Here is a 23,797-nt window from a genome sequence, read left to right as displayed (position 1 = left end):
GTCACATGTTTCAAATTTAAAACTAAACGAATAATCTGAGTAGTCATTGTTTTTTCCTCTATAAAACTCTAAAAATGGTATTAGAACCTTACCCGAGGCAGCACCTGCAGAAGCGATATCCTCCTTTCCAGCAAAGTACTCTTGCACTTTTTTCAACCAATCCCGATTTTCAATAACTCCGGCCGGTGTCGGAAAAGCGATCACTTTGTTACCACGCAAACTGAGAGTAATTGAATTTTGGCCGTAAAACTTGGACATTTCTGAAGTTTCATACGGAGCTGTGATAGAGTTATACATCTTCACTCCACGGAAATACTTCTTCCCCAGCACTGCCTTGCCCTTAAGCCACCGCCACCCTTTCAATGGTTCTGGAAATTCCCTAAAGTGGAATATATCATCTTTAAAGTGCTCCAAAAAATATTCATTATCGTCATCGACCTCCCAATTGTTGGGAAAAATTCCATCATAAACGACCTCGTCTTTACAACCCCAACTCACTTGGATTTGCTTTAATCGTCGGCAGTCATCAATCCTTGGAAGTCCTTTTAAATTATCGTTGTAGAGCAGAATCAACACCTGTAATTCTTGGCATCCCAAGATATCTGGTGGATCTTCAACCCTCCTGCAATTATATAAACTTAAATTCTTCAACCTCCTCAGTGATGTGAAATTGGGAAACCTTTCTAACGTGTTTAGTGAGAAAAAGCTAACCATCTCCAACATGACACAACATGCAAGATCAGGTGGCTCCGTTATACCACACTTGCCAAGTTTGAGCACAGTCAAATTTGATAAACGTCTTAAACTCGGAAGCTGCTCTACATTCCTCATATTCCACAGCTGAAGGTTTTCCATTGCTTTACAAAACTCCAACCATTTTGGAGCTAAAGCACCTTTTGATGAAATGAACAACTCTAATGTCTTTAAAGCATTTGGCGCATCTATATTTGGACACGCAGTCACCGCATCACATTCTGACAAAGAAATTTTGGATAATTTCTTGCATCTTGCGAGGAGCGGTGGGGCAACCATCTGGCAGCAACTGTCGAGGACAACACTCTGAAGCTCCACACAATCTCTACAGTCCAGAGCCCCCTTCACTTTATCACAAAGACTAAATTCCACTTTCTTCAAATGGGGCAAACCATTTAACCTTGGGAACTCCAAGAGGGATGGACAGCGAACCTTAATCTCTCTGAGAGAAAAGCAAGAAGTAAGATCTCCCAGCTGATTGAGTTCCTCGTTGACTGCAATGTCGATCTCAAGATGTTGCAACCCTTGGAGGCTGCTTAGCTCGGGAAGTTCAAACATTGGATGTAGCTCACTAATCTGAAGCCACGCCAGTTCCAACAATTTTTCCATACCTTCAATTGCTGCTAAGTCCTGGCAATTGTGTAATGCGAGACTTCTGAGACTGTTCATTGGACCCAAGTCAAGCTTGCTCATTTTCTGCACACCTACGAGCTGAAGTGCCAATACATTCTGAAGGTACTTGGAGGCGATCTGGGACGGACTTCGATACTTGCACTGCTCTAACTTAACTACTTCAAAACCTTCCCTATCTTGTGAACTTAACCCACGTGTACTATCTAGATCACCCTTCCACCACAACCATCTCCCCATTTCATTTGCTTTACTTCGAGCAAACTCAAAATAAAGGTCGTGTATGCGAATTCCAGGTACAGATTCTTCAATAAAAGCCTTGTTACATAAATCCTTAACCTGAAACGGTGAAACCACATATAAATTAACCGTCTATTAGTTTTTCAATTAAAACGCTAAAATCACAAACTAAACAGGTTTAAAAGCAAATGATCAACTCACTGCTTTTTCAACAAACGATATCTCTTCGTTGCAATTTATTGCCAGCCACTCAGTGACTGTGTGGGAAGACATATTGGGCAGCATATATACGGTGAGAAGCATGAATATAGTGCGGTATTTGGGAATCATGCCATCAAAAGCTTTACCAAGCACAGCGAGCACGTCAGCCAGACCGTAACCGGATGGGTTTACCAAGCCATCTATCTCGGCAACCCATTTTTGCAACCTCAACCCATATTTACCAAAGAGGTGACCGCCAAAAGCTTTTAAGGCTAACGGATGAAATGTTCGACCTCTCCGAGAAATGTCACAACTAGTCTCTTTGAACGAACATCTCTTTGCACACTTCAAAACAAAACTTCGGTCCTCTGCCCCCAACCTTGACTCGTCCAGGGATGTTCTTTCCAACAGTATGCCTATGGCCTCGTCCTCTGCAAGGCTTGGGACGCGCATACATGACTTCCTCTCAATTTGGAAATGCTTTTCTAGAACATATACACTCCGAGCGCTCAAAAGGATCCAGCTGTTTTCTCCCAACTCTGCCTTAAGAAAATACTTCACTTCGTCTATACTTTCTTCTGTGATATTGTCGAGAACCAACAATACCCTTTGGCCCTTCATTCTATCATGCAACTCAACTTTTGCCTGTAATTATAAGTATATTTGGAATATGCAGAACATTTACACATATAGTTAGAATCATTTACATTACAGTCCACTTAAAAAGAAAAATGTCCTGAACAAACATAAAACATATGAAATTGTTCACCTGATCTTCGCTAGGAAGTATTTGGAGATGCGATTGAGGGCGGTGAGTGAGATAGTGTAGGGCATGTTTTAGTCTTTCGAATGAACTGCCTGCAGAAAATTCCAGATGACACACTTTACCTTCAAAATCCGCCAATTTGAAGTTGCAGGTAGCCTTTCCAAGTGTAGTTTTTCCATGGCCCGCTATTCCATACAATCCTGCAATACGGATTCCCCTTTCATTGGGATGAACAGTGTTGAAGAAATCTGCAACCTCCTGCAACCAATAAACATATAAGCATGACAATACAACAAAAGCAAAAGAATGGAGTTACATAAAAGGAGGTAGTGAAGTGTTTTCACCTGACACATTCTTTCTTCTCCTTGCATAAAAGGGACATGATACCTCCGTGATTGTTTCAGAAGTCTACAAGAAACTTCTCTAACTATTTTATCTCTAAACTCCAATTCATTGCCACCTTCACTGAACTTCAAAGCATTAATTGGCCGTATTACATTCAAAGCTTTGTGCCATTCGACCCGCGTTTCCTCGGATATCCCAAACCCTTTCCACTTTTCGTTGTCTACCGTAATTTGCTTAAGAGCCTCGGGTGCGATCATAAAATACAGAGGTAAAATTTGGAAACTGGGATTTGTATGTCTAGCTTTCACGAAAGTGGAGGCTTCAAGCATTGGCCACTTTGATTCCAAGAATTCTTTTGAAAGAAGCAAAACTGCTACTCTGCATGTCTTAGCGGCTTCAAATATACGAGGGGGAAAATCTTCTCCTATTGGCAAACTTTGAGGATCTTCGTCAAAGAAGCAGGACACTCCAACGTTTGTGAGGTCTCTGTGTAGCTGCCTCACAAAATTTTTTTGCTTACCGCTGTGACTGAGAAATACATCAAACTTCTGCCCAGGTGCACTGTTAATTTCATGAGGAGCGAGTTTTAATATTGGATTCATTTCGCGGAGAAACACAGCAACATTTAAATAAAATGCATCTCACCTGAGAGTCGGTTTGTCTGTGCCTAAATTTGTAGTCTTCCGGCTCGAACACCACCCTTGACGACCACTAGTCATCACTATGCATGTATAAAACAAATTAGAAAATTAGAATATTATTATTTTACGCTATGATCACACAAATGGTTTAAAATATGTAATTGATTGTGTTTTATTTGTTTTAGATTGAAGTCTAAGAAAGTAAATTGGAGAATGGATTTGAACCTATCTTCAATCTATTAGAGTACAAGATTTACAAATTAGATGTATAATTGCATAAATGATTTCGATTAATTATGCAGTTATGATTTAAAAATCAAGATCAAATTCTAAATATAAAATTTGAAAATAACATGATATCACAATCGAAATTCAGATATAAAAATTTCAATTATAACTTGTTATTGTATATAAGATATTCTAATAAAATGACTTTTAAAATTATATATATAATTATAATTAACCAATAAGCTTTATGTAGGAGTTTTTTTCGTAATTTATAATATATCTCAATTTGGAGAAAACATTTTATAGACTCTCTTAATTTTTTAATATCAATTTAAAAATTCAAGATTATCTTGAATATTATAAATGACTTTTTTTTTAGCAAATTTAAAAAATTACCTTAAATATTTTTTAATATCAATTTAGAATTTTTTTATTTTTATTTTACAATATAAATATCTTGAATATTATATATTTGAGATTATAAATGATTTTTCCATTTTAGAATATTTTGAAGATAAACTTTAATATTTTTTAACATACATTTAGAAATTTGATATTTATGTTTTGTGTGCAACTTTTATAATGTACCTCATTTTAGAGAAATCAATATTGATTTATACTATTTAAATATAAGGTAATAATGATTTTTTCTTATTAGAATCGAATTGTATATTTTCAATTCTCACATTTCATCTATTCCTACAAATTGTCATTGATTTTAGGGAGATGAACCTAATGAATATCTACATTAGACTTGTATCCCATTTTTTTCTAATATAAATTTGCTTCATTTTTTGAATTTAAAATGTTCGACCTCATTATGGAAATAGCTTTGTCGTCCATTTCTATTACATTGTAAGATAAGAGTTTTATATTTTTGTGAGGGTGTTGTGATTCATATGCCTATAGAAGTTAGACATTTGACTTCAAACCAAAATATTAGGGAGATGAACCTAATGTGAACCTATTGAGATTTTGTTGTACAAAAAACATGCAACTATTAGTTGTAAGCTTGTTAATTAATATAATTGTAGTCTTAAATTAAAATACAAAATTAGTAAATGTTATATAAATTATTGATTAAAAAAATATAAATTTTCAAAAATTAATTACTAATTTTACATGAAGTTTAAGCCTTGAAAAAATATATGCTTTAAATTATATTAATATTTTCTCATGTGTGTTGTCTCATCCTCCCTTTTCTAAGGATGTGTGTGGAGAAAAGAAAGCATTAGGTTGATATTTTTATTTTTAATTATTGAAAGAAAAAACAAATATTTAATATATAAAATCAATAAGCATTAAAAAATATTATATTCTAATATAATAAGTTAATGGTTATTAAAAATATGTAAATTTAGTTGTATTACTAAATTTGTAAAAAAAATATTTTTGATTAAGATAAAATGGGATTTACAAGTACACGAAACCCAAATCCAAGTACAGAAAATCAAAACTCAGCGAGAAAGTCCATAAACAACAGCCAAACAACACAAGAGACAGGGGCAAAACCCCATAGAGCCCAACTAAAAGAACAACACTAAGGCCCCAAGCATACTTGCAAAAAATGAAAGAAAAGCACCTAAGAGCTCGGAATTTTTCTCAATGAAATCCTTATTGATGGCTTCCAGCTCCTCCATGATGTTCGTTGTGGTACTTTTCTCTTTGTCCACGATCCTAGTCCTAGTAGAAAGGCTTATAAAAACCTGCACCTCTAATCCCTGTAGGTTAGTATCCTTCCTTTTATATTTAGTAGCAAATATGAAAATACTATTGATCGGCTGAGCTTTATAGATTATAATATTCTCATTCATCTTTTTAAGGCTTTCAACATTGTTATTCGTTTCTTTTTTATTGATCTCAACCACATTCCTAAGGCTTCCCTTAAGATGTTCCAGATCTTTCTCCAAACTAGCAATTCTGGATTCTTGCTCTATTTTCATGACTTTAACATCTTCAGTCAATTTCTGAGTCATTTTAAGGAGCATATTAGTTTTATTAGGCATCGGGGTCTCAGTGAAGGTATTAATAATATCATTTATTCCCTATTTAATGATGAGGATTTCACTAGTCACCCAACAAAAGCGCTTATCGTGGCTAGATGTGGAGTTTGCCAGTAGCATGTCAATATCCGCCGTATCACTTTTACTATTGACACGGTCCATTTGGTCCAAGTTGAGGGGGATATCTAGCTTAATCTCCTTATTATCTTTATCATTTAGATCCACATATTTTCCCAACTTTTACCTTTTAAAGCTATCATTACCCATCTCTTGGGATAGAGGGATTTTGTTCAATTTAGCTACATTAAAAGGGGGGTTTATATTTTCTGCTACAACTGGGGCAAGGAGTGACCTTTGGGGGGGGCGGGGTTTTGTGGGGTCATGTAAAGGCTTATACTCTAGGTCATCTTCCAGTGCTTGAAGATCACGCTAGTCCATAGACATCCCCTTCATCCTCAATTTCAATATCTGACACAACATGCACATTTGGACTAATCGAGGATTTGGGATTACTTTCAAATTTTAAAAAAAATTAATATATATGAATTTTTTTCTATTTTCATTAGAAGTATTTTTTCAATTTATATTTATTCTATGAAAAAATTGGTGTTTTAGATTATGTGAATTTAAAGCAATTATTAGCATATCATGAACATTTGTTCCACTCCTTTGAGATACTTTACATCATGAATGCTTAAGCATTAGATGCTAAACAAGTTGACAAATTTAATTTTCTTCTACTATTTTTCATGAGATATTTCATTGTGGTCTAGATAATGGCATCCTTAAGTGGTGGTAAATGGAAATGTCTTAGTAAAAAGAAAACAAAAATGGCTTGGCCAAAATGTTAAAGGAAACAATTGGAGTAGCAAGAGGAGAAGGACCCCATGGGTGAGAGGAGAGGATATTTCTTGAATTTTATAGATAAGGAACTTATCAAACCCAAAGTTAAGAATTTGGTTGAATAGAATCTACGCTCTTGATAAACATATGAATGAGCCTCTCAATTCATATCCAAGATGGCCCATCTAATCTCCTCCTCAATCCCTATGAATCTATGGAATGAAAAGAAAATTAATGTGGTCATAGTTTTGGGTTTATATATAATGCTCTCCATGGAAATCATAACCTATTTCCTACATGATAGTATTGATAAGACTAAAGTCTAGGATGATCTACTCTTCAACTATAGGTTGGGGAAAATCTTGGGGCTTTTGGAGAGCTTATAAAGGATTCACTTTTCATTGGAGGAGATATTTTTCTTTTGAAGAAAAAAAAGAAATCTATAAATGGTTGTGAATTTGATTTAAAAAATAATCTAGTTGAGATTCTACTCCATACCCTAATGAACAATGTGCTAAACGTAATATTTTTTTTAATTAAGCAAGAAAAGTAGAAAAGTATAAAAAAGTGAGCCAAACAGACCTCATAACAAATTCTCAACTACAAAACTAAATTCTAAAAATGGACCATGAGACAACGAGTAAACAAAGTGAAATATTTGTGATAAAACATAAGGTTCATAGGATAACTATCAAGAAACATTTTTAAAAACAATATAAAAGAAAAAACAACAAACTAGGACATCAACAGACATGAGAAACTTAATATTATGAGGTTTTTGCTAGGCAAGAGGCAATCCAAAGAGTCCCCTAAGGCCTCTCTCTCATTCGTTGCATGATCATCTTCCTTATCTTCAACATCCTTAATGCCATATTTTATTTTTTAAATTTTTTATCTTGGAGCTCCTTGGGACTACCCCATGACCACTTTATTCATAATAAAGCTGGTAATATCAATGATTGTGTAGAGGTCATCTTCAAGTTTGATGAACTTTTTATTTTTTCTACTCCATTTTTTCTTCAAGATCAATCATTTGATTTTGAATATTTTTAACTTGATTTTTAAGAGTGAGAACAATGGCATTCTCCCTATTGTCTTCCTTTCCAATTAAGTGATAACCAGTGTTCTAATTTTCCATCTTCTCCCTCTCCTCATTCATAACTTTATTATCATCTTCCTCCTGCTCTTCCTCTTCTCTTTCTTGTTCACAACTATCTTCTTCTTCATTAACAGTGTCTTCCTTCTCACTAGACTTCTCTTCCTAATTATCCTCGCTCTTAGTTTACTTATTTTCTTGATTATCATCACTATTTATAATGTCTACCTTATCAAGATATTATTTATCATTAGTTGCTTTAGCCATTATTTTCAATCTTCTACCACATTGATTGCCAACATTGCTCAACTTTTTTAACCTTTATTAGGCTACTCAATTCCTCATTCTCTGTAATGTCCACAATAATTTGAGGTTTGGTATTTTTCAAATCAAATTTCAATTTCTTGGGGTGGGACATGACAATAGGCAACTGGGTTTTCCTATTTTCAAGGTCATGTATGAAAATGACTACTACTTTCCAATTCATGAGGATGAAATGACTGTTTGCAAGTTGAGATAATTTATGGGTCTATTATAATACATTTTCTAATGCAGGAAATTTGCTACTTCAAGGATGATAGATCCTTGAGAACAAACTATGCCTCTGATGCCTCCTCGAACTGGTGCTAGGATGAGCCAAGGGATAACAGAGTTATGCTAAGGTGTCAAAAATCTAAGAGGACTCTCTGGAAGGATCTGCTGAGCCTTTGTCCTTGGGAGAAGCATGTAGAGATGGGACACCAGCGTGGCACGTTGTCATCCTATACAAACGAAGTGTAGAGTCTGAGTGGAAAGCTCTTGACGTGTTGACAAAATGTATTAACTAATAAAAAGGTATTAAAATAAAGCGATAACATAGAACATGAGACTAAACCAAGAGAAAAAAAAGGAATGAGAGAATGTTACACATGGTCCACGCTATGAAGCCTCCTACAAGTTAATCTCTTCCTCATGATAATGTACCTACACACATGCAAGAGAGAAAATCTTGGGGGTTGTGTTTTGGAGCTTTCCTAAGTCAAACCCCAATTTTGGTGTTTCCACCTCCACGAACAACCCAAGAAGCCATGGGAATAATAAAGTGATAAAGATAAGTAAAAAGATGCAATAAGAGATACTTGGAAGGTAACCCAAGGAACCATGTTGATTGCCAAAGGTGACAAATTGGGCAGCCTCTATGTATTTGAGGGTTGTGGTGAAGTGGGAGCTACAATGGTGGTTGAAGATAGCAAAGCAGGCCTTTGGCATAATAGGCTTGGACACACGAACCAAAAAGGGTTGAATGTAATGCTTACACATAATCAACTTCAGGATCTCAAGGCCGTGCATTTAGGCTTTTGTGAACATTGTCTTTATGGCAAGCAAAAGTGACTTAGCTTCTTGAAGACCGGTAATGAGAAGAAGGGTACACCTTTGGAGTTGGTTCATTCGAATGTCTTTGGACCTACCGAGGTAACCTCCATTGGAGCACCTAACTATTTTGTCACTTTTCTAAATGATTATACAAGGAAAGTGTGGATTTATATGCTTTCAAAGAAATCTGAAGTTTTCTTAAAATTTAAATCATTCAAAGCTCTTGTTGAAAATCAGATTGGACACAAGATTAAGTGTTTAAAAACAGATAATGGAGGAGAGTTTTGCTCCTTGGAATTTGATTCATTTTGTGTTGATAATGATATTCGTAGAATTAAATTCAATTGTTTTATACCTCAAGAAAAGGGAGTTGCGGAGAGGTTGAATAGAATGATATTGGAGAAGGCAAGATGTATGCTTTGAAATGCAGATTTGGGCAAAGAATTTTGGTCGGAAGTCTGCAATACAACAGTGTATTTGATCAACTGGAGCCCTTCATCTCGGTTGGATTTTGGTATTCCAGAAGAGGAATGGTTGGGCGAACGAATCTCTTACTCATATATCCGAGTATTTGGATGTGAAGCCTATGCACATGTACCAAAAGAAAAAAGAACCAAGTTGGATCTCAAATCTCAGAAATGTATCTTTGTGGGCTATGGTGAAGACCAGTTTGGCTTTCGATTATGAGATCCTATTAATCAAAAGATTATACAGAGCATAGATGTTGTTTTCAAAGAGACAACATTCCCAGCCCTGCAAATTACTACATTACATACTAAGGAATATGTGCCACTGTTCTTTGTTTGAAAGCAATCCCACACAAAGGTTATCTGGCAGTCAATTACACACAGTGCCTTCAGTCACACCTTCTACACCGATCTTTATTCTAGTTCCTCCATTTCACTCACCAGTGAATTCCTCAAACACTGCAACTTCAACAGCAAATAACGTTACCCAATCTAGCAGCCGTGACCAACAGCTAGACAACCCGATGCCGTCTTTGAGGGAGTCTTCATGTGGGATAGCCAGATAGCCCGATGACGATTTTGAGGGACAGGATAGACAGAGGGTTGAACAAGGGAAAGCGCATCATGTACAAACTGCCCCTCCCGATGCAAACTTCCCCCTCACGTTAGAACAGGGGATACCCTCCCTCCTGTCACACACTCCCCTCCTGTCAGAACAGGGAATAATGGGTAATGATTTTGCAGGTGGTTGGGAAACTTATACAGCTCCTCCCATCACAAGGGCAGAGACTATTCACGGGTCTGCCGATATCCATGACTGGGATGTAAACAATCCCAATCTAAGAACATTACCTGCGGTTAAGGTTACACCGCTAATGAACAACAATTACGATGGAGAGAGAGACTCAATTAATTGCAAAGACTATCTCTCTGATCATAGACATGACGTTGATGGCCCAGATGATTCAAGGGAAACCAGAGAATTTTAACAATCAGTGTCGGCCAGTCTACAAAATTCCTCTCAAAATGTTACTAATCATAATCATGGTGATGAGTTATGAAAATCCACACGACAGAGACGAATTCCAACTGAATACTCTGATTATGAGCTATTGTTTGTTGAAGAGGCAGAACCCACCTTATTGATATCTGAACATACAGAGCCCGCGAACTTTAAAGTTGCTATGAAGGATGCCAACTGTGATAAATGGCAGGGTGCAACGCATGAAGAAATGGACGCATTAATAAGAAATCAGACATGGGAATTGGTGCCCCTTCCGTCTAACAGAAAAGCATTAAGAAATAAATGGGTTTACAAATTGAAAGAAGAAGATGGAGGTGGAAAATGCTTTTTTGCCAAACTAGTTGTCAAGGGGTATGCTCAGAAGCAACGCATCGATTTTGATGAAACTTTTTGCCAGTGGTAAAAATGACTACCATCTGAGCTGTTTCAGGATTGGTTGCAGCATGGGGAACAGTTGGATGTGAAGACAACTTTTCTACATAGCGATAATGAGGAATTTTATATGCAACAGCCTGAAGGGTTTGTCAAAAAGGGTCAGGAACATATTTATTGCAAATTGAAGCGAAGCTTGTATGGGCTTAAGCAAGCCCCAAGACAATGATATCTTAAGTTTGATAAATTTATGACTGAGCATGGCCTCATACGATGTGAATCAAATCCATGTGTTTACTCTAAACAACTTTCAAATGGTGAATTTGTGATACTTTTTCTCTATGTGGATGACATGTTGGTAGCTGGAACGAGCATGAGGATTGTTCACGAACTAAAGAAAGAATTAGCTACCAGATTTGTAGTGAAGGATTTAGGGGCAGCGAAGAAAATTCTTGGGATGACCATTTCTCAGGATAGAAAGAAGAAAGAACTCACGTTATCTCAACAAGATTACATTAAAAAGGTTGTGGACAGATTTGGTATGATGGACACTAAGTCTGTATGTGTTCCTTTGGCCTCTCATTTTCAGTTATCTTCTAACTTGTGTCCAAAAACACAAGAGGATCAGGAGTTTATGAAAAACATTCCTTATAAATATGTTGTGGAAAGTCTTATGTATGCTATGGTTTCCACTCGTCCGGATATTGCTCATGCAGTGGGAGAGGTGAGCAGATTTATGTCTAATATGGGTAAACCACATTGGGAGACAGTCAAATACATACTATGATATCTGGAAGGCACTTCTGATTTTTGTTTATGTTTTGGAAAGGATAAGGCATAATTACAAGGCTTTACCGATTCTGATCTTGGTGGGGATTTAGACAAACAAAGATCTACTTCTAGTTATTTTTTCACATTTGTTAGCACAACGATCAGTTGGGGTTCTAAATTGCAACATACAGTTGCTCAATTATTTGTAGAGGTTGAGTACATAACTCTCTCCAAGGGGGCCAAGGAGATAGTATAGCTACAACTCTTGTTTAGCGAATTGGGTTTGAAGCAATCAGATTTTTCTATGTTTTGTGACAGCCGCAGTGTCATCTTTATGGCTGAGCATCATACATCTCAGTGATGGTCTAAACACATTGACATATGTTGTCATTATATTTGACACGTGGTTGAAGAAGGCAAGCTTCATGTAGACAAGATTGACACCGAAGAGAATCCAGCTGATGTTCTCACTAAGCTTGTTACATGGGAGAAATTTGAGTTCTACCAAGCTTCTCTCGATCTTTCAAAAATGTGATAATAGGATTGAGTGGGGGGATTAACTTTGAGCAGCATTGGGTTGGCTTCAAGTGGGAGATTGTTAAGGAAATGAAGCCCAACTGGCAGCTTCACCGTTGGACTTTTGGCCTTCCAATTAAAGGTTTATTTATTATAAATATCTTATACGTAGCTGCTCAGGATGATGTAATTTTTGTTCAGACTTTGATAATAAAATTCCCCAGCTCTTAATGTGGATGCAGGCATTTAAAGCCAAACCACTATAAAACATTATGTCAATCTTTATGTGTTGTTTTTGGTCTTCTGTTTTATCTGTATTTGTCTACTATTTTTGGTTCGTTTCTCATTACATCTCAAGTCCCTTAAATCTCTTGGCCTCTTATGGTATATTTCGATCCAAATTTACATACATAATTATGTTGAAGTATGATCATATCTTAGCTGTCATCTTGGAAGGTTAATACCAGTTAGTATCATAAAATAAAACTTTATTTTACAGTCATAAAATTGAGGACAATGTCCGATATGGTATCAATCTCTATATTGCCTCCATAAATGATTTTAGCTAAGCTATAAGCGTAGAACATATAAAAGAAGAGAATATAAACAATGTAGTCTAAAATAACTCATTTTGAAATAAACAATATAAAGACTTGGACTATAGAATCTTCATTATGTAGTTTCATAGCATCTTTGAAATGAGTTAGAATCTTTTTTCTATGAATGCATCTTATCATGATTTTGAAGAAATGTATTACATTTATTGTGATTTAATTTAGAATGTATACATATATATTTTTTCATGTATATATTATTCATACATACATGTCTTATACTTTTTTTAATAAATATTGTTTACTCTTCAAGTTTAAATGATGAAATCTTCATTATAAGTCTGTATGATTGTAACTAGGATGACTTATGAATATTTATACTTGGATTACAACTTGCAATGGACTACATGTCACGTGAAAGAGTTCATTTCTAGGTTTGTGTAAATGCATTTTTAGGTTTTTTTTTAGCTTATAACATAAAAGAATTCATATGTTTTTGTTATTTCATTTTAAAATCAGATATTATATGTTTAAAAACTTTAGTAATAAGTTGGGTAGAATTTCTATATATTCGGTGATGCAAGATAGCTTTAGAAATTGAAAGTATGTGTTCTTTGTATTTTGAAGTTAGAGTAAACCCTTGGCAGCCTTGAGGCTTGTTGTTGGAGTAATTTCTAATGTTTTTTGTTTTTTTATAACAATTATGAGAAGTTTAAAAATTCTATTGAGAAGTTGCAATTATTTTGATATCTTTGAGCTCCAAATTAGGGGTTTTGTTTGATGTAATTTCAAGCAAGTGTACATTATGTTGTTTGATGCATTTGATAGAAAAAGATGATGTAATACAATGTTTAAACTTGTATAGACATTATACATCAATTTCATAAGGTTGGGTTAAAGTTTGTTGTGTTTGTAGTGAACATTTCAATATACTTGATTTTTGTATTTTCCATTCTTTGCAAATATGAAATCAGAAGTTGAAAGAAAGTCTTCAAATCTAATCTAATATTTGTAAATGGATAGTACACTAACTCAACTATGACATTTAGTTAGCTTAGCCACTTCTACACATTTATAAGAATCCATTGTAATATTCCAAATATTTTGTGGGGCTTGATTAACAACAAAAAATATCATAAAAATCTCTATTTATCAAAACAAATTGCTAATGGTGCCTACTGTATTATCCTACCTTGATATAGAAAACATTGCAAGTAGTGGAAAGTACAAAATATAGAGACTAAATTATAGTTGTGCAAACATGATTTATTTGAAATGATATAACTATGTGCTATAGCATCCATCTTTAGTGCAAAGTGTAGATACAATCTTTTGAGTGTAATAAAGTCTAAATTTGACATCATGTACAAACCCCATTGAAATCCACCATATTTATGTCAATGAAATTAGAGGAGCCAATGTGATCCTCTAAGAGAGTCCTATTCACTTCTTTCTCAAGATAAAAGAGGTGTTTGTTGGTATTCTCTATACGATTACAAATAAATTCAAGTATATTATTGACTAAAGATATGTACATCACTATAGATTTCAAGAAAAAAATCCTTGAAATAATTGTTTATTTACATGAGAGAGTAGAGAAAGCTATATTGATTCGCTTAATTTTAGCTATGCCACTAGACAAAGTGATTATTACTTTTTGTAGGATTGCTATCATCCTCATATTTTGGTGATGAAGAGTTAAATGCTTCTTCAAGTGAATGTGAGCATGATCATTCAGATTCCCATTTCCTTTGACACTTGAATCTCCCAAAATAGAGATTGTAGATGAAATCCTTGTAGGAAGAGCGACCTATTGGGACTCAAATTTAAATTAGGAAAAGAAATACCTAGAGAGGAAGTTTCAATTACATTAGGTACCAAGAGGAAGATTTAATAACAAATAGAAATACTAAGAGAAGAAGTTTCCCTTACATTAGCTCTAAGAGGAAGATTTAATTTAGCTACAATGAAGGGATGTGTAGATGGAGGAGAGTTACTTTGAGCGACATTATCCTACCAAGGGATTGCAGATTTTTAGAAACATACGTGAAAGATGATAATAGTGTGAAGATCAAATTCAACAACAAGGAGAGAGAGAGAGAGAGAGAGAGAGAGAGAGAGAGAGAGAGAGAGAGTTGCAAAAAAAAAATGATGTGGTCTAACTTAGCAAAAGAAAATATGCTAGGAATGAGCAAACAACAAGGAAAACATGAAAGGAGACCATACATCCAAGATAAGTCCAACCTAGCAATAAGCATGTGCAAAAGGATAATGAATAAATTCTTGTGGTAGAGTAAAAGGGCAGGCATATAAATGGAAGAGAAGGTTAGCTATTACAATACAAAAATGAAAAAAAGCACATAAAGAAAACGATGGAAGACAAGGGAAACATCAAAGAACATGTGATTTCATGAGAGAGAAAGGAAAAAAGAGGGAAATATTGGACAAATAAGGATGGGGAGGGCAATGAAAATGGTATGCAAATAAGACTAGAAAAGTAAATACAAGTTGCAACATAGGGGAAAAGAAGTGGAAAAGGAAAGAAAGCACAAGCATAAGAGGTGAAAAATAAAGAAAGAAAAGGAGGAAAATGTCTAAAACTAGCTAGAGGAAGAAGGGGAAAAAAAAAGTAGAATGGCCACCACCCTAAAACAAAGAAGAATCCACATTCAAATTAAGTATCTTGTATAAATCTTCAAAAATATTGATCTTGCTAATTTACTCTCACGATCACCTTTGAAAATGTAAAAATTTAGATTAAATCTTAATTGGAAAGATAATGTGACACCATATTCTTGCTTGTTTTAGTGTATTCAACCTACAAAAGTTGAGGTTTGAAATAAGTGTCCTCAGCTAAAAAACCTCTGAAGGTATCAATCAGAGACCTACCAAAATCCATTACCTTTATTAAGACTTGAAAATCCCTTTCAATGAAATATTCTTGAAACTTAGAACTGCTGTCAAGAATTACACCCCTCAATCACTTTTTCTTTTATAACTGAACTCAACTATTATTTTATTATTCAATATATATCTCAATGTATTATGATTTTAAATTAAGATATTTTTTTAACTTCTTTAAAGTAAACGGAATGTATATAAAACATGATGTATAAAAACCATTTTAAAAATACCTTAAATTTTGACACTCTAGATTAACTGCTAATCCTACCTTGAACATTTTTCCATCCAATAACGCATAAGGAGGGTCCAAGAAATAATGATCTACATTCCCATTACAGTTATACAGCTGTAAATGGTATGGAAGAACAGGGAATTTTTATAAAGACTAGTTGTTACGTACCGTTGATATCAACATTACTGCTTTGTTTTTCATCGAGTAAACACTTCTCTTCCATCCCTGTTGATTCTGTACCTGTAGAGCCAAACAAAGCCAGTTTCTTCAAACCCTTATAACCAATTAATATAAAAAAGCCTCATAATAGAGAATTAATAACTGTACTAAAAATAATGTATAGAAAAAGGGTACTCAATGACATCTACATAACACAGAGATGATGTATAGAAACCATTTCTTAAATACCTTAAGGATCTGGGCAGATCGTTTCTTAGGTATAAAATTAAAGCTTAAGTAACCAATAATCAATTAACTGCTACTTGTATGTTGAACATTTTTTCATCAAATAAAGTTTAATCAGATCCTAAGAAAAAATTGATCTACTTTTCCCATTACAGTTATACAACTATACAGGGTATGGAAGAACACAGATTTCCCATAAAACCTCGTTGTTAAGTACCTTCGGTATTATCACTACCGCCTTCCTGTTGATCGATTAAGCCCTACTCCTCCATTACTGGTGATTCTCCACCTGCAGAGCTAACAAGAGCTATTTTCTGCACGGGAAACAAGGGAAAGGCAGGGCATTTGTCCCGGATATTTCTGCACGGGAAACAAGCGAAAGGCAGGGCATTTGTCCGGATATTCCTGCCTAAACTAGCGAAAACCAATTTAAATTAAGTCTCGCAAATTTTAGGAAGCTTCCTCGACGATCGAGAAAAATTTCCAGGAAATTGCCGGTGACAATTGCTTAAAGTCGCGCACATTGAAGGAAACTACCGCGACGATTCACACATTTCCTGGCAGGTTCCGGTCAGAATTGCCAAGTAGCGCAAATTTCTCTCTTTTGTCGGCACGATAAATCTGGATTGAGTGTGGACCACCGACCTACTCCATGACAGCAACATTTGCTCCACTAAATTACTGGAACCTGTAATAACAAGAAGTTCTATAAAGTGAAACGACAGAGTACGTAGATAGAGATAGACAGATAGATAGGGGACAAGGAGGGAGTGGTAGAGAGAGAAATGTAGAGATATAGCTCAGGAGGGGGGAAATTGCTTTTAATTCCTTAGTGTTGATAAAACAATATATTCCACAAACACTTTAGATATTACAACTTTCTATTTTGAATGAATTAGACAACTTTTTATCCTTTAATTTGAGAAACATTGGTCTTTAGTCTTTCAATAGCTATCTAAAAAAAAAATCTAGACATTAATTGAAGGAGGAGCAACATATATATTAGAAGAAAAAATGCTTCTCATAGGTTGCCTATCAATAGTATTGTCTTTAGGTTCCATTGAAGATTCAGATCAAGTTGGATGCATTGAACAAACAAGCTCAGTCACATCCCAACACATAAATTGTGAATGCAAATTATAATAGTACATAGATTAAGGTCCTCTTGAACTCAAGTCAATATGATACAGTGTATTTACATAACTATCAATGCATGTGTTTTGAAGAGTTTTTACCAAAGTTTGTAAGTAATTATGCTTTTGCATTTATCTATGTAAGATTTGATAATGCAAAGAGAGCACGTTATGGCGCTGGTGGGGGTGGCTGCAATTTTGATATTCTTTGTTACCAATGGAAAAGTTGATCCAAGTTCTATTAGTGGTTAAGAAGACACATCATTAATGATGAGGGACATTCTATAATGGCAGCACGAGGTGGAGAGGAATGGCATGTGTTAATGTTAACTTTTATGTTTTAACTTAAATTTGACAATTATTCACATGTCAAGATATTAATATTAATAATAGATATAATATTTTTAAAATAGACACACTTTTCTATTAAATTTGACAATTATTCACATATCAAGATATTATTATTCACATATAATATTTTCACATGACAATATATAAATATGAAGTAAAAACAAAGATATTTTTAAAAAACTACAATTTCATAATTATATTATATTTCAAATAGTTTTTTTAAAATTATTGGTATAGAATAACTAATTCCATTAAAATATACATTTTATGAATTTTTAATATTTTTAATAATTGTTTTGAATAATGATAAGAAATTTAGAGTTTAAATTAAAAAAAATTAGATGTTAATTATCAAATAATAAACTTATATTAGGAAAAAAGAAATAATATAGGCACAATAAAATTTAAATGTTTTGTATGTAGTAAATATAGTTTAAAGTAAAATAAAATAATTTTAAGGTAAATAAAATAGTTTCAATTGATATCTCTTGGCATCTTTTTAGATAGATATATTTAAGATATCTATACTAGTATGTAGATCCAAGTAAGTACATAAAGTGAAATGACATCCCTTTTATAGAGATCTTGAATGATGTGATCACTAATATGTTTATGGAGCAAGAATTCACCAACCCTACTTTTAATGCATTGTTATCTATGAAAAAATGTTAATTATAAGAGACGGGTTTGAGAATTATAGAATGAGTAATAGTGAAGTAGTCAAGTGAAGCATTGACATAAAAAGAAGAGTTCTTTATAAAGTATTAGATATTTTAATTTGATTGTTTTATTCAAATATTATGTAACTATGGTTGATTTGGAGAAAGCGATAGTGGCGGGAGATTTCAACGCCATACTCAATAACGAAGAAAAAACTGGAGGATTAAGAATGAATGCCCATGTGATGGAAGATTTCCGAGATTTTGTGACAGATAATAACCTTTTTAACGTTATCCCTAAATCAAGAAAGTTTACATGGACTAATACAAGGGCGAATTTTAGTAGAATTTCAGAGAGATTGGACAGAATATTCACTGGAACATATTGGATTAGAGGACAGTTTCACTTGGAGACAATAATTCTGCCCTTAACACTCTCGGATCACTTCCCAGTTCAGTTGAACTGTATCACATCAATGGCAAAGGTGAAAGGGAATTTTAAATTCTTGAGCATGTGGTGGAGAGATATAAACTTTAGAAAAAACATTGAGAAGTGGTGGGAAGAATGTATAGATTATAAAGGTACTCCAAGATATTGTTTTGTTAAGAAGATGAAATATCTGAGGAACAAGATTAAAATATGGAATGTCAAATCCTTCAAGAATATTTTTTCAGAGAAAATGAGGGTGGAAGTGGAACTTGACAGGGTCAATAACTTGGTGATTGAGAAGGGGATGTCAAACAAAGAATTTAATATTGAGAATTCTCTTAAAGAAGAATTGGCAGAGATTCTTCTGAGAGAATAAATGTTTTGGCGAGACAAATCCAGAGAATTATGGATCGAAGATGGAGATTCAAATTTAAAATTCTTTCATGCTTCATTAAAAGCAAAGAGGAACAAAAAAATAATAATCATTTGATGGATGATTCGGGTAGATTGGTTGGTAAAGCAGAGGAGTTGGAATGCATAGCAGTAAAATATTTTGAGAAAATTTTGGGATCTGCGGTGGGGGAGAGTGATGAATCTGTTGGATATCTGCTAGATATTATTGACAAGAAGATTATGGAGGAGGATAATGCTATACTAATGTCTCCAATTACAAAATATGAAGTTAAAAAGGCTACATTTGCATTACATCTGCATAAGGCTCCTGGACCAGATGGGGTGACCATGGAATTTTATCAGAAGTGTTGGAAGTTCATGGGTGAGGACATATGGTTGGTGGTGGAGGAATTTTGTAGGAAAGGAAAATTCATGAAAGAAGTGAACAACACGCTTATAACTTTGATCCCAAAAAAGAAAAGTTGTTCGAGCATTGCTGATTATAGGCCTATATCTTTGTGTAATTCGTTATACAAAATAATATGGGCAAGTGCAAGGTAATGAGTCACAAATTCATGGAAGTCCATGCATTGGAAAATGCGCTCTTATAAATGGGGGCCCGTTTATGCTTCGGGCTCCCGAGCCGAAAGGTAACGGGGGCCTGAAGCAAAAATAAACGGGCCCCCATTTTGTTCTAAAACGGGCCCTCGTTTCTAAATCGCATTTTTCCTTTTTTTTTTCCACAAGCCACCCTTGTTTGAAAACGGGGGCCTATTTTGTGGAAGTTGATTCCACAACCCGCCACTTGGCTCCGGATTAGGCTCGGGATAGGCCTGGGATGCCCACACCTAAGACATGGACCTGCAAATTCAAATCTCCATGAATGAAAGCACAAATATGAACTTCTGAAATAGTTTACGTGCCTCTAATCAGAGAATTTTTGTACGAAATTAAAACCCATTTCAGATTATATTGTCTAGATTCTAAATATGTAAATTTATTTAAAAATTGATTATTTTAACTATTTTTCATTTAATTTATACTAAATCGGGTCCATAAATTTGAAATATTAACTAATTTTGTTAATTTAATAACTTTTTTATTTTAAAGAATTTTGGAAAAAAAATTATATGTCATCAATCTACACAAAATTCTTTTGTATTTAAAAATAAATAAATAAATGTTAAGTTTACATCAAATTATGTGGGTCGTCAATGTCAAATTTTTAAAAAGATAATTACGACCATTAAAAAATTAATTAAAAAAAATATTAGAAAAAAAACATAGAAAAATATGCTCATCAATCTTCAGTGTGTTACAAACCATTTCCCAAAACGGTTTGAGAAAATAATTTTAATTGTGTCAAAAAGTGTGGGTCGTACACATGCATGGTATGGTCCTGAAACAAGCATTTTTAAAACATAGTTTTTAGAACTCCATTCAAAAAGTTATTTTTTATTATGTGGGTATTAAAATAAATTACATATTTGGAAAGTACACTCAGAGGGCTATCTTTTATGTTATTGAATTTTTCCAAGATTCAATCTCTAAGTATTTCAAAATTTAAGCTCAAATGAGACAAAATCTGAAAATGAGGGAAAACACTTCCACTTTTTGGCCAAAAAGTGGACTCATCTTCTTGCACTGACCCATATCTAAGGTAATGGTTAATAGGCTGAAGCTTGTTTTGGACAAGCTAGTGTCTCCAAAGCAACATGGATTTACCCTTGGTAGAGAAATTGATGATAGTATAATCACAGTTGCTGAAACCATGCTTTCGATGAAAAGGAGCAAGATGCAGGGGATGGTGGTCAAATTAGATGTCAGTAAGGCATATGATCGGGTGATTTGGTACTTCCTCTTTTCTATTCTTGAAAGATTTGGTTTTGATTCTAGTTGGATAAATTGTATAAAGCATTGTGTTACTTCAGTTTCATATTCTATTATTGTAAATGGATCTATATATGGTTTTTTTCATGCCACGAATGGTCTTAGACAAGGTGACCCCTTGTCTCCATTTTTGATTGTATTAATGGCCAAAATTCTGGGAAGAAATATTAAAAAACTTGTAGAAATGAGATTGTGGAAAGGTGTACACATCCATGACAATATTGATCCAATTTCCCATTCTTGATTTGCTGACGACACAATTCTTTTTAGGGAAGCCACTGAGAAGGAAGCTAAGGTAATGAAGATGTTACTAAATGATAATGAAAAAGGGTTGGGACAGAGCATGAACACTGATAAGTCAATGATATATTTTTTTAATACTAATGTAAGGATGCAAAGTAAAATTGGTGAGATATTGGGATTTTCGATTGGCAGTTTTCCTCTGAAATATTTAGGGGTGCAACTAGATCCTGGTAGATACCAAAACAGAATGTGGGAGGAATTGATTAATAAATGTCAAGTAAAGGAATCTTCATGGAAGAACAAATGGTTAACACAGGTGGGGAGAATCCAAATGATTAAATATGTTCTATCAGCGATCCCTATATATCATATGTCATGCTTCAGATTATCATACAAAACTGCAAAAGAGCTAGACAATTTGCTTAAAAAGTTCTTATGGTAAAGGGCGCATGAGAAAAAGAAAATTCCACTCATAAATTGGGATATAGCTTGTCTTATTAAAATGGACTTGCACAATTTGGCTCTAGGTGCTAAGTTAGCATGGAGGATGTATGAGCAACCTCAAAAAACCTGGTGTAAGATCATGACTGCAAAGTATTTGGACTCAAATGATGCTGATAGGATTTTTACTGTGGCAAACTCGATCAATGGATCTCCAATTTGGAAATTTATTTGGGAAAGCAGAAATATCATAATAGAGCATTTAACTTGGAAAATTGGCAATGATGGAAAGGCAAAATTTTGGAGAGACTCTTGGAATGGAGACATTTCCTTAGCTGAGGAAATTGATGATCCAGTGTGGATTAATGAAGTGGAAGCACTAGTTGGTCCTTTTGTGACTGATTACATTTTGGAAGGGCAGAAGGAGGCTGAGTGGATTGAGTGGAAAATTGTGGGTGAATGGAAGATGGAAAACTGTATTAAGCTGAAGGATATCTTGAGCAAAAAGAAAAAAATTATCTACTAAAAAGAAGTAGATTGTTTATTATGGTGTGCATCAAAATCTGTAAAATATAAGGTTAACTTGGGATATGAGATTCTTAGAAGCAGAGCACAGAATGTGGATTGGCATTCGGTATTGTGCTGGCACAAAATGGTACTGCCCAAGGCAGGGGCATTCCTTTGGACATCATTGAATGGTCGTATACTAATAGGGGAAAGGTTGAAACTAATTGGAATTGCAGGTCCAAGTGTATGTATACTATGTAAGGAGAATAAAGAGACTGCGGATCATCTCTTATTCTAGTGTTCATACACTAAAAGAGTTTGGGATTGGCTATTGGATAAATTGCAGTATGGATAGGTGAGAAGTCAATCACTAAAAGGTTTTTTATTGGCATGGCCTACCTACTATAAGAAATCAAAATGGAGCATTATGTGGGTGGTTAGTCTGGCCATGCTTGCATGGTATATTTGGAAGGAGAGAAATCGAAGGGTGTTCAATGAGGAAGCTCTGTCTTTTGAGCTTCTAATCCCAAAAATCAAAGTAGCCATTGAAGAAGTTATAAACATCAAATTAGTCGGAAGGAAGTATTGCACTTATTCTTCCCGGGACAAAGAAATGGAAAGGTCATGGAATTTGACGAAGAACACTAGTTACAAGTTTGTCGACAAGAAGCAGAACAGAGGAAGTATAGTTTGGACTCCTCCCTCAGCTGGAAGCTTGAAGGTTAACTTTGATGGGGCTAGCTGTGACAATCCTGGTAAATCAGGCTATGGTGCCATTATAAGGGACGAATTTGGTAATTTTGTTGGTGCAAATTTTGGTCCCTTAGGAGTCACTACAAACAATATGGCAGAAATTGTAGGGTTGTTAGCTAGATTGGAATGGAGTGTGGGCCAAGGATTTCGCTCCTTAGAAGTAGAAGGTGACTCTCAAATTGTCTTGAATGGGATAATCAAATAGAAATTCAAGAATTGGAAATTAGAGGCGTGTCATCCCAAGATCCAAGGTTTATGAGATAGCCTAGACAAATATTCTTTCAAACACATATATCGAGAGGGCAACTCGGCGAAGGATTGGCTGGCAAACAGTGGAATTGATTGTGATGGAACAAAACAACTATCTAATGTAGAGGAATTGTCGGACAGTTTATTTTCAGCCCTTGCTGCAGATAAAGCCGGGATTCCAAGATCTAGAATCGGATAATAGAGATCTTGTTTGAGATAGGCAATTTGCATCGAGGATAGGCGATATGGTATTAGTAACACGATTGCACATAGTGTTCGAGGTCTGTCAAATTATAGATTCGCCATTGATTGGGAAACTATCTTAGGGGGTCGGCAGACTATGTGATTATTTAGATGCTGAGGTGAGTGTGTGAAGCAACGCTTGTGTTTTGGCTGGCTCGGGT

At 34.7% G+C, this 23,797-nt stretch overlaps 3 protein-coding genes across 4 annotated transcripts in view; 2 read left to right on the top strand and 1 right to left on the bottom strand.

The window, feature by feature from the left end:
- Positions 1 to 17,031, bottom strand: part of LOC131039498 (disease resistance-like protein DSC2) — a 72,111-nt gene extending 55,080 nt beyond the window's left edge. Inside the window, exons 1-8 of one of the 2 annotated variants that reach the window (XM_059209909.1) lie at positions 16,562 to 17,031; positions 16,108 to 16,179; positions 5,387 to 5,510; positions 3,581 to 3,656; positions 2,935 to 3,496; positions 2,594 to 2,848; positions 1,825 to 2,469; positions 93 to 1,722 (exon numbers count right to left, since the gene is read on the bottom strand). In XM_059209909.1, coding sequence (XP_059065892.1) covers positions 93 to 1,722; positions 1,825 to 2,469; positions 2,594 to 2,848; positions 2,935 to 3,496; positions 3,581 to 3,656; positions 5,387 to 5,510; positions 16,108 to 16,140 — 3,325 coding nt within the window. In that variant the 5' untranslated portion in view covers positions 16,141 to 16,179; positions 16,562 to 17,031. The remainder of the gene's footprint in view (positions 1 to 92; positions 1,723 to 1,824; positions 2,470 to 2,593; positions 2,849 to 2,934; positions 3,497 to 3,580; positions 3,657 to 5,386; positions 5,511 to 16,107; positions 16,180 to 16,561) is intronic. The other variant, XM_059209910.1, reaches the window with a different exon arrangement.
- Positions 17,032 to 18,636: 1,605 nt separating this feature from the next.
- On the top strand, positions 18,637 to 19,293 carry LOC131857806 (uncharacterized). The gene is made up of 2 exons (XM_059210531.1): positions 18,637 to 18,972; positions 19,099 to 19,293. The coding sequence occupies exons 1-2, from the start codon at positions 18,637 to 18,639 to the stop codon at positions 19,291 to 19,293; spliced, it is 531 nt and encodes a 176-aa protein (XP_059066514.1).
- A 2,652-nt stretch (positions 19,294 to 21,945) lies between these two features.
- On the top strand, positions 21,946 to 23,349 carry LOC131857805 (uncharacterized). Its single transcript, XM_059210530.1, has 3 exons — positions 21,946 to 22,335; positions 22,488 to 22,604; positions 22,747 to 23,349. Exons 1-3 carry the CDS (start codon positions 21,946 to 21,948, stop codon positions 23,347 to 23,349), a joined length of 1,110 nt encoding a protein of 369 aa, XP_059066513.1.
- Positions 23,350 to 23,797: the final 448 nt, after the last annotated feature.

This window comes from Cryptomeria japonica, chromosome 8 (genome assembly GCF_030272615.1).
Source record: "Cryptomeria japonica chromosome 8, Sugi_1.0, whole genome shotgun sequence".
Classification (NCBI taxonomy): domain Eukaryota; kingdom Viridiplantae; phylum Streptophyta; class Pinopsida; order Cupressales; family Cupressaceae; genus Cryptomeria; species Cryptomeria japonica.
Note: the sequence above shows the minus strand (reverse complement) of the source record. Positions and strands in the feature narration are given on the sequence as shown.